Genomic DNA, 11769 nt, shown 5'->3' on the forward strand with positions numbered 1-11769 from the left:
TATTTCATTAAAATTTTATACTTTTAGTCCTAAATTAAAAAGTAATAGCAAATTTAGTTTATGATATCACTTTGTGGCTTGTTTGAGTGTTTATTGACAAATTTGTCCTTAATTGTTATTATAGAAAGACATTTTAATATTTATATTACTTCTTCCTTTTCAATTCTTAGTAAATTTATTTTTGCCCACCAAATAATGAAATTACCAAACGCTCTGGTGGTTCTTGAATTGTCACTAAAGTTGCGTTGTTGGTTATTTTATATCAAATCTAAAAACATAATAAGTGTGGATGAAAGTTATACCCTTCATTTATGACCGTTTTTTCCGTTAAGTTTTATGATACATTATGCTATAAATGTTGTACTATACAATATTTTGGACAAACATACCCCTACCGTTATAACTTCCGTTATCTTTTTCACTATTGTTACCATGCACATCATTCATCATATATTTTCTTATTTTCAATAATAATATACACATTATATATTGAGATTATATTTACCTATATCTTAAAATATAAATATTAAATTTATAGAAATGTTTTACATCATTATTATTATTATTATTATTATTATTTACAATAATTTAAATATCTAAAATCTAAATAAATTTAAAATTTTAATATAAAATATTAATATTGGGCACCTATTTTTTGCACATCGCATATAAGAAATACTAATTATTAATAAATATGTGTCAGTTGTGCAAGCGATAATAGAGGAATGGCAAATACTAAAAGGAGGGATTATATGGTTGCATAACTGTGTAAGTATATTTTTTATTGATTTATTGTTTCAAAATACGCTATGCAAATGTATGATAAGTTTTTCTTAATCGCATAAATAAATTATGAAAAATAATACTTTATGTTGCTAAATCTTCATGTCCAACAAAATAACATAACAACTCAACAACAACATTGAATATGCACCCCAAAAAAGAAAAGTTAATTAATGGCAGGATTCAAAATTAAAACTTCCCTTTAAACACATTTTTTAGATATACGTTCATAAATACAACAATGATGATTTCATACTTATGATTAAATCAACGAATCTCATGTTGAAACAAAATATTTCTATTAAAAACTCCTTCAAACTAAATCAAAAGAAAAAGAAGAAGAAGGAAATTACACCCACTCTTAAAGGCATGCTTAATAGAAACTGTGCTTCGCGCAACTGCTAGTAAAACATAATATATATATATATATATATATATATATATATATATATATATATATATATATATATATATATATATATATATATATATATAATAAAGATCAAATGCGGCGGGGTCTTCCCGTGCGGCGGAATTTCAGAATATACCAACAGTGTTAACAATATGCACCAACAGTGTAAGAAAAACACACCACAGTGAAATGCAATAAAACATCACAAAATACACAACAGACTCAAAAAAATACACCATATAACTCACCACCCCCAATGGTGTATTTCCGAACAGTGTATGGTGTTTTTACTCACACATAATGATGTGTGTTTGATGATGCAGGGCTCTGTTTACTTTGTTTTGTGTGGTGTATTTTCCTAACGTTGATGGTGCATATTTGTTGAACTATTAGTGTTGCCGCACCGTAAAGAAATCGCCGCACCGTAAGACACTGCCGCACCTGAACCCGCCTATATATATATATATATTGAAGTTGAACAACTAACAAAGAGTTATATGATTGAACCATAAGAATTAAACTATGCTAGTGTAATTCAAATTGAATTCGTGTTAGTCTCATAATGGGGTGATAGTGTATTACAATTTGAATCGGTGAGTCAATATACACTACATCATACAATTCTAATGATAAAATTTGATGAAGTAATGAAAATGTTATTTTATACGCAACAATTGAGTTCAATAGTTCAGTTATTCTAATGAAGGAATTCATTGGTTAACTTGGAACAAAATGTGCTACCATAAGAAAGCGGGAGGCTTGAGTTTCAAACAGTTGCATGATTTTAATTTAGCAATGGGAAAGTAATGATGGCGTTTTTTGACGAAACATGACTCGTTGGTTACTAAGATATTTTAGGCACGCTACTTTCTAAAGGGATCATTCTTAAATGCGTCTCTTAGTTCTAACTCAAGCTATGTTTGGAGAAGTATCATGACGCCATTAACAGCTTGGAAAGCCTTCGAAGTCAACTGGAATGCATGGAAAACTCATACTGTGCATATGACAAACTAGGGTCGTAGCTCGAACGCAAACCACCGGGCACCACAACATACTGATTAGTTTAGTTTAGTTGGTTATGCAAAGTAAATGATGGGCTTCAACCGTAAATGGGACTTGACACATATGGTTTTATTATCCTTTATGGCCAAGGGGTGTTTAAGATGACAAGGAACAGCCCGTTACGATGTATTCAATACCTTTGTTATGGCGGAGGCCTTAGTGGTACGGGAGGCTCTCAGGTGGATCAAACAATATGACTTGACGCATATTAGAGTGGAATCAAGTTGTCTTAATTTTTGTTGGAGTAGTATTTCGAATGCCAACATTTATCGTTCCCATATAGGCTCTATAGCTCATGAGTGTCAGCGTCTTGTTTCTTCCATTGTTGGTTGCAAGGTTCAGTACGATACATTCGTAGAGAAATGAATCAAGTTGCCCATTCCCTTGCTACAGTTAATGGAGCTGGGTTATCTCACTCTGAGTGGACTGATGACCCACTCAACTTTTTAATTGCGTTGCTTTAATAATAATATACTTTATTTGCTTAAAAAAAAAAAAAGAAGTTCATGATTTATTAAAAACAAACTCGACTAACATATACAAATAGTGAAATTGAAGTCATTGCCAAATTAGCGAAGTCTATTTATGATATAAGGCATCAACAACATACTAAAGATCCGATGATAAAGTTGATATGGTGCCTTTTTAGCGTAGTGTTTAGATAGATCATGTCAAGTGAGAGTTACTGATGCGATGGCTAGCTAGTGAACTAGCAACATATGTGACATCTTTTACTAACAAAACTCAACCTCGTTATATATGAATTGACCTCCAAGAACAAAAAATGTGAACAAACCAATAATACCTAGGTTATCATATTAATATACTTTCCCTTCGCCCTATAATTTTATCAACAAAAATATTAAAAGTTGTATATAAATTAGTTTATCGGTTGAAACATATGTCAGGCCAAACTCACATCATATGTAAAAAATATATTGTATAATTTTTGTTAGACCACGAAATGTTATGAATAGACTATAATTATATGAGTCATTCTATGTATTGTATTCAGATTAATTCACGTTTAAATCGAACATTACTGTTTTAATTTAATCTCTATATCAATGTATTATTTGTATTTCATCTAATCTTTTACTCTAAATATTATCTACTGAACCAATGATAAAAATTGCAATGGTGAGTGATTGATTGAGTGGTGACGGTAGAGGTGTAAATGAAATAAAATAAGAGTGGATTTGCCACGTTTAGTCCTAAACTTTCAAATTGACCATTTGTAGTCCTTCGAGTTTCAAATTTAACCATTCATAGTCCAAGTTAACCACTCATGGTCCTTCAAGTTTCGAAATTTAACCAGTGGTAGTCCTCTTAAAAGGACCATGGTTGGTCAAAATTTAATAGTTGAAGGACCATTGGTGGTTAACTTGGACCACAAATGGTTAAATTTAAAAGTCGAAGGACCACAAATGGTCGATTTGAAAGTTTAGGACTAAACATGGCAAAACCACTATACTCGGAGGACCTCAAATGGTATTAACTCAATAAAATAATATGAAAAACAAAAAAAAAAAAAAAACAAAAGAGAGGAAAAAATGCGTAAACATATAAATAGACGAGAGAAACTGACGCATAAGCTATGGAATCAACACACCCAAAGGGCCGCCAGCACACCTCATCACCCCACCGATACACATTGTCAGATTACAGCAATCCTTGTTCAAAGATTTCGTAAACTCTTTTATGTTCCTATATATATACACGCACAATCATCATCCATATGGATTGCATACGTATGCAGAAGAGAAGACGAACAAAAGTTTCTCTTCACCGATTCTCAATTTGTACAGAACGTAACGTTTCTACACCCATCCATTCCGGACTTTACCCCATCGCCGAACAGAAAGCCTCCGGAATTCGCCGTTTCTGAGGTTGCCGCATTTCAATTTTAATGCTTTTCTTGTTTCTTTTTGTTTGTTTTTTCTCTAATTTTATTTTCTTTTTGGCGGGGTGTACGGAAAGTGTTATGATGTTGCCGTTTTTGGTCGATTTGGTTCTGATTACCTTGGATTCTTAATCTGATTGAATTTATGTATCTGAATTTCTTGAATTCTTTTTTTATCAGTGTTTCGGTTTGGAGAAAGATCTCTAAGTGTTTTGATTTTTGTTTTGTTGTCTTCTCAGAGGTGAGCACTTTTGATCGAATTGAATGCTGTTACTTGTTATTTATGAAAGGAGATTCTATATTTTTTTCCCCTGAGTTTGTAAAGTAAACGATGAATTTGTTGTTCGTTTGTTGTTTTGGTCAATTTGCTTCCCGTGTCACTTCATTTGTGGAAAAATCAAGTATTGAAGAATAAATTTGCACATACATTTTCCTCTTCTCTGATATACAAAGTGTTAGGAAAATCTATCAGCTTACATCTGCCTTTCTATATATGAAAGTTTTGATCTTTATAGTCATTCCCATCATTGAATTTCATTTCTAGAGTATGTCATTACATATATATTACGTTTGACATTTACTTGTATGCTGTTTGAAGTTGTACAGATGCTTTTGGTATTCGTGGCCATAACATCTTTTTCATTTTGGGTTATTATCTGTGTGTTTATGCAGAGACTGACAGCTTAGTTTGTGATTGGACTGGAATGTGATTTGCCCAAGGGTCACAATGCCAGAATTGCGTAGTGGGTTACGGAGATCAAAGCGGCTTGGTGAAATCCAGCCTGCCCAGCAACCTGCTGTCCAAGAAGAGAATTTGACATTGCCTGCTCAGAATGGAACCAGAAGGAGAGGTGGAGGTGGAAGAGGAAGGGGACGAGGTAGAAGTAATGCAGCAGCTGCACCGAAAGGGCCTTCAGCAGGAGGTCGTGGGAGAGCAGTAGCTGCTGGTAGGGGCGATGCAGTTAGATCAATAGACTTTGGTCGCGCACCGCATTGCAAGATTCTTCCTCAAGCTGTTGCCATTGGTATAGCAGAACCAGCTTTTAATAAAATTGAAGGTGCTGCAGACAAAGATATAGCAAACGAGGGCGCTAGTGCAGATAAAATAATGGGAGTTGAAGAAGAGGCAAATACAACTCCTGTGCCTGAGAGGGTATCTTCCTGCTTGTTTTTTGCTCTTTGTTCCTTATTTCTATTGAAACACAAATGTAAATTGAATTTTAATTGGGATGTCTGCCCAGAAGCATCACGGTGTGAAATTGAACCTTTATTTTATTATAACTTTATGTTTACGGCCTTGCAATTTTCTTTCCTCTCATGATCTTATGTCTTATATGATTGGATGTTAGGTGCAAGTGGGAAATTCTCCTGTATATATAACTGAAAGGAAGTTGGGCAAAGGTGGTTTTGGCCAAGTCTATGTTGGCAGAAGGGTAACTGGTGGTATGGGCAGAACGGGACCAGATGCTGTTCAGGTTCTTTTTCTCACTTCTTTAAGGCTTGTGAGGCCCTATTTAATGTAATGCATAGAATATAAATCAATGATGTTTTTTTGCAGGTTGCAATAAAATTTGAACACCAAAATAGTAAGGGTTGCAACTACAACCCTCCTAATGAGTGGCAAGTGTACAAGTAAGTATCGAATCTTAATTTTAAGATCTGAAGTTCAGGTTATTTATCTTTTCTAATCTTCAGATGTCTAATTTATGGTCAAATGCCTGAATTTTCATTGAAAAGCTCTGTGAATGGGTGCTATGGAATTCCATGGGTTCACTACAAGGGTCGTCTGGGAGATTTTTACATTATGGTAAGTGTTAGTATTTGCTTTTTGTATTTGAATTCTTACTTTTCTTGTATTGAAGTTTGCTAAATATTGCATTTCAGGTTATGGATATGCTCGGACCAAGTCTTTGGGATGTCTGGAACAATCTAGGCCAAACGTAATATAGTTCTTTCTCTCTTTTTGTGTCTTTTGGTCTTTCCTATTCATGCTGACTTACGTAGACACTAGACATGCATAATCCTACATATTGGTTTCTAGCACAAGCTGCATATATATCATTTTTAATTATCACTGCATACCACAGAATGCCACCAGGTATGGTTGCCTGTATTGCAATGGAGGCAATTTCAATTCTTGAAAAGCTTCATGCGAAGGGGTAAGTTCTCTACTTCTCTTTGACCTATGATTCCGGCAATGAGTTTGGATTTGACATTTTCCTGAAAAATTATTCTTTATATTTAATTAAAATTGTTGCGTACTTCGACACTTCGTTACTGTCTTTTGCTTAATTTTCTTCCCACTTCAAAGTAGTTATTATAATTATTTTTTTTTCCTGAGTTTTGCTATACTTTAATTTTTTCTTATCTTTCTTATTCCTATAATCCTACATCAAGCTTTGTGCATGGTGATGTCAAGCCCGAGAATTTTTTGCTTGGTCAGCCTGGAACTGCTGATGAAAAGAAGCTATATCTTATTGATCTTGGTTTGGGTAGGATGCATCTAATATTCTCTCATTGTGTATTAGCATTGTTTATTTTGCACTGCTCTAGTTGACACAGGGTTATGCTATTTTGGTTTATCCCCATTGTTCAAGCATATCTTTTGCAGTTCTACTTCCTTTGATTAACTGAAACAAATGGTACTCATTTCTAAAACATTGTTTATTCAGCATCTCGATGGAAAGACTTAGGATCTGGTCGGCATGTTCAATATGACCAGCGACCTGATATTTTCAGGTTTGTAAAATTTTGCATGGTGATATTTTAACCCGTAGTGAATATGCATTAAACCTGTTTCTGTTGGCAGGGGCACACTTAGATATGCAAGTGTACATGCACACCTGGGCCGGACTGGAAGTCGAAGAGATGACCTGGAATCTTTAGCATACACGCTGATATTCCTCATTAAGGGAAGGCTACCATGGCAGGGCTGTCAGGTTTGTTTATAACTGCTGAATGAACTGTAGTTCCAGTGATTGTCTTGGCTGATAAAGATTAATTACTATCTTGGGTTCTCTCTCTCTCTCTGTGTACGTCGTATTTATTTATTTATTTATTTATTTATTTTCTTGACTTTGTTTTGATGTAACAGGGTGACAACAAGAATTTTCTTGTTTGTAAAAAGAAGATGGCCATTTCTCCTGAGTTGATGCAATGCTTTTGTCCTGCTCCATTCCAACAGTTTCTTGAGGCTGTAATAAATATGAAGTTTGATGAAGAGCCAAACTATGGAAAGCTTATATCTTTCTTTGATACTATTATCGAGCCATGCACTTCACTCAGGCCAATAAGGATTGATGGTGCTCTTAAGGTTCACCTGTCTACTTATATCTGATCATTTGCACTGATGGTGGTTTTTATTTTCTATTTTTATTTTAAAAGTTACTGGTGTTCTATAGTGTGCTTTTCATTTCTGTGGCCAGGTTTGGCAGAAGCGGGTAAGGTTGACAATCAACTTGGATGAAGATGAGCAACCGAGGAAGAAAATACGACTGGGTAATCCTGCTACCCAGTGGATTTCAGTTTACAATGCACGGCACCCCATGAAGCAGAGGTAAATTCCATGTAAAAGTATGCCAATCTTCTTTTGCATATGACAAATGATGCATGCGATTGTAAGTGCTAAGAATTCTGCTTGTATCTTTTGCCCCAATACAAATACCACGGCTCTTAAAACTTTTTAAATAAAATGATGAACTTTTATGATGAAACAATTATTTGTTTAGATATACCTGGTACTGTTGAGCCATAGAACCCACATTTCTGACTGCTATAGATATTGCTGACCTGGAGATACTATAGATATTTTCTTGAATCTCTTGTCAAATAAAACAACATATTTACTATATTAAGATGCTTCATATCACATCTGAATTTGGTTGTACATTTTCTTGAATTTGACTTTTCCTCTCCATTTATGATACTCGTATATATATATATATATATATATATATATATATATATATATATATATTGCATGTATCCATGCTCTACGCAGAAGGTTCTCATATTTATGGATCTGTTATTTGATTTGTCAAGGTCTGAGTTAGCTCTTTTTAAAAGTGTGTGTAGATAAAATTCCAATCAAACATTAGTGCATTCATAAAAAATTTCCACTATATGGTTTTCCCGTTTAGAGCAAGGGGCCAAGGCACACAAGTCCTCAGGGCCATGACACTTGGGTGCTTTCTGAGGTGGTGCATGCATGCATTTGTGCATGTCACTAGACAAAGTTGAGCGCCCGAGGAATGATCTTTTAATGGTTTATCATCATTAGTTTTCCGAAAAAGCTTCCTTGACTAGCCACATACTGTGTACGCATTGTTGGAAACTTGGCTGGAAACATTGATGATTAATTTCAACTTTGAACGAACTTTAAATGCCAAAAAAATATTTTACTCTTTCCATAAGCAACTACTGCATAAAAAATATTGTGATTTCACACATCTTTTTCATGTGGTTGAATGACGGCACACATTTTTCCCTGTCCCAACATCCGCAGAAAGAAAGGAAAGCAATTTAAGAATGCAGGACGAGCTTTTATTAATGCTTGTGCAGTATGGTTTTGGCTAAATGTTTGTTTGTTTGTTTTTTTTTTTTTTTAATAAATTTATTAAAACATCTTTGCTTGCATATGTATGTGCCTAACATGTATGAGAAGATTGAACATGAGGATACATCTTTTTGATTCAAACTTCCAAAGTTATCCCCATATGACAATGTTCATTTTACTTTATTATAAGTATCATTATTACGTCATAAGAACTACTTCTTTGGATTCTAGGTATCACTACAATGTTGCAGACTCGAGGATCCGGCAACATGTAGAAAAGGGTAACGAAGATGGCTTATATATTAGCTGTGTGGCTTCTGCAGCAAACCTTTGGGCCATAGTCATGGATGGAGGGACAGGTTTCTCTTCACAATTTTTTGAGCTTTCAGATCTCTTCCTTCATAAGGTCGGTTCCTAAATTACATAGTACCTCAATTTGCTCACATTGTTGGCAGTCATATTTTCAAGACCACTGATAACCTTCGGGATTCTTTTTAGGATTGGATAATGGAGCAATGGGAAAAGAACTACTATATTAGCTCCTTAGCGGGTGCGGATAATGGAAGTTCATTGGTCGTTATGTCTAAAGGTTGGATATTTGCTTGTTCCTCTTTATTTGCACACTATTTGCACATGCATGTTGCTTCACTTTTTACGAAAAAGGGAAAATTTTGCTTGGTTCTTGTTTATTTGCACACTAGTTGCACATTAACCGCACACTAGTCGCACACTATTTTTGTAATATTATACACTATTTTTTTATGCAACTGTTTTTGTCTTAGGTATGATTATGCAGCAGTGTTGAAAATGTTATTATATATAATATGGAGATATATATAAATAGGATCCAAAACTTCTACATGGTTTATAAAGCACCAGAAAACTAAGAATCATGAAAACGAAGCATTTATGAGACAAGGCAAAAGTGAAAAACGACGTGCTTGGTATTTGTCTCAAATTTATGAAACAATGCAGTCGGGATACACTAACGAGTAAATGCATTCAAGCATATGCATGTGTAAAAGTATACTAGGTAATCATATATACCAACATCTTTTCCTTCCATTTCTGTATGTGCATTAGATACCTACATCTCAGAATAATCTTTAGCATGGCCGATTTGTTCTTATTCTTTGAAGTTCCTTCAAATAACATTTTATTAAATGTCGTTCTGTTGAATAAATTAATGCTTCTTGAAAGTTGAAGGACCACGAGTGGTTAACTTGAAAGTTTAGGACTAAACGTGGCAAAACTACTATACTCGGAGGACCCCAGATGACATTAACTCTATATACTAAATAGGGGACACATGATAGGAAATCTAGGAACTCTATTATCTCCGAGTTTAATTAATCAACCTTCATTAACTCCATTTTAGGAATATTATAAATATTCTATTACTTTTCCAGTTTCCACGAACAATTCAACTTAGTTAACCAGTCTTTAATCTTATCTAATCTAAATGGGAATGTTTTCCACTCTCGCAAGGAATAAATGTTTTGACTTCCAAATGCATGACATTAATTACTTGTATTTGTCCAATACATATTTGGAAAAATGTTGGGGGCGTATTTTATAAGTGTCCGACACATTTATGAGCCGTCAAATTAAAAACATTCTACTCGGAAGATATTCTGCCTTCTTGAAAGCATTAGTGCTAGTTTCTTGGGAGGTGTAGTGGTTGGTAATAAATACATATACGCATCTATGTATGTATTTATGTATATATATGTAAGATTCATTTTGGATATAGAAATATTAATGATGACGGTGAATTTATTACTGACATGCACTATCTATGCACAATTTTAGTCCACAAGTTGCACTTCCCACCCCTTCTCTTATCCCTCTCGTTATTATTCATGCCTATCTTTTGTTGCATCCTGGAATTGTTTAGGAACTCCCTATACTCAACAGTCTTACAAAGTCGGTGATTCTTTTCCCTTCAAATGGATAAACAAAAAGTGGAAAGAAGGTTTCCATGTCACATCCATGGCTACTGCTGGCAGTCGTTGGTGCGTGGTGATGTCCAGGAATGCCGGGTTTTCTGAACAGGTAAGAAAGTGTTTTGTATTTATATTCTTAGTTCTTACCATATTTTGTCATTTCTCTAGACAGCATCTCGTAACATCCGTACTCTTTCTGGACACTATTGCAGGTAGTAGAGCTTGATTTTCTTTACCCAAGCGATGGAATTCATCGACGATGGGAGAGTGGTTACAGAATAACGGCCATGGCTGCTACCGCTGATCAAGCCGCCTTCATATTGAGTATACCGAAATTTAAATTCAATGATGAGGCGCAGGAAACCCTACGCACATCAGCGTTTCCAAGCACACACGTAAAGGTATTATGACATAATAATCAATCGAAATTGTCTAGCATCGTGAACTTAGTGGAAATGTTCTTGCGTGAAAATATTTGGCAGCACGTGCATTCTGCGTGCAAGATAATATACACAAAGGTCCCGAGAATCAGACGTCTAATCTCAATCATCCGTTTTCCTAACGATGCATTTGGAATTTATTTTTCAGGATAAGTGGTCGAGAAATCTCTACATTGCTTCGGTCTGTTATGGCAGAACTGTGTGCTGAATGGCAGGCAGTTGGGAAGAGTGAGTTATAGAGAGAAAGAATTGCTGCCATTTTTGCTGCAACTCTATGATGGCAGAAACTGTTGGCCAGAAATGAGCTTGACAATGAACTATGGAGGTCAAGACAGAAATGATAGATTGATAGCTTTCCAAATTCTTAATCTCAGTTCTATAATGGGTAACTTACATAATTTGACATTCTTTGTCAATATGGTTTTTATTTTCTTTTCATTTTTTAGATCATTTTACCTTTGTTCAGGTTATATTATATTAATCCCTGAAATGTGAATATTGAAACGTTATATGCTCTTGTCTGGTTAAGGGAATGTATTGACTATTATTGTTTCATGTATAGATATAATCTCTTAATTTGGATCATCTTTGTTAATCGAAGATATTTAACCTAAGTAAAATTTTCATTATATTGAGTTTTGACTAATTTAAAATCAAGATTTTTGTTG

General features: G+C 34.5%; 1 protein-coding gene across 1 annotated transcript; it reads left to right on the top strand.

Moving 5' to 3' along the window:
- The first annotated feature begins 3844 nt into the window (after positions 1–3844).
- LOC109181743 (casein kinase 1-like protein HD16) lies at positions 3845–11662 on the top strand. The gene is made up of 17 exons (XM_019331644.1): positions 3845–4146; positions 4833–5313; positions 5510–5635; positions 5719–5792; positions 5898–5967; positions 6045–6100; positions 6248–6319; positions 6558–6652; positions 6833–6899; positions 6970–7099; positions 7255–7473; positions 7586–7716; positions 8947–9121; positions 9214–9304; positions 10613–10770; positions 10874–11062; positions 11250–11662. Exons 2-17 carry the CDS (start codon positions 4888–4890, stop codon positions 11307–11309), a joined length of 2139 nt encoding a protein of 712 aa, XP_019187189.1. The 5' UTR covers positions 3845–4146; positions 4833–4887; the 3' UTR covers positions 11310–11662.
- Positions 11663–11769: the final 107 nt, after the last annotated feature.

The sequence above is a fragment of the Ipomoea nil genome, unplaced genomic scaffold, assembly GCF_001879475.1.
Source record: "Ipomoea nil cultivar Tokyo-kokei standard unplaced genomic scaffold, Asagao_1.1 scaffold1043, whole genome shotgun sequence".
Taxonomy (NCBI): Eukaryota; Viridiplantae; Streptophyta; class Magnoliopsida; order Solanales; family Convolvulaceae; genus Ipomoea; species Ipomoea nil.

What these genes read in the sequence shown, in the direction of transcription:
- LOC109181743 (XM_019331644.1), top strand. Translation starts at nt 4,888, where the DNA reads ATGCCAGAATTGCGTAGTGGGTTACGGAGATCAAAGCGGCTTGGTGAA. An exon ending in GAAAAGCTTCATGCGAAGGG is followed by an intron (nt 6,320 to 6,557) that starts GTAAGTTCTCTA and finishes TCCTACATCAAG; the next exon opens with CTTTGTGCATGGTGATGTCA. An exon ending in TACCATGGCAGGGCTGTCAG is followed by an intron (nt 7,100 to 7,254) that starts GTTTGTTTATAA and finishes TTGATGTAACAG; the next exon opens with GGTGACAACAAGAATTTTCT.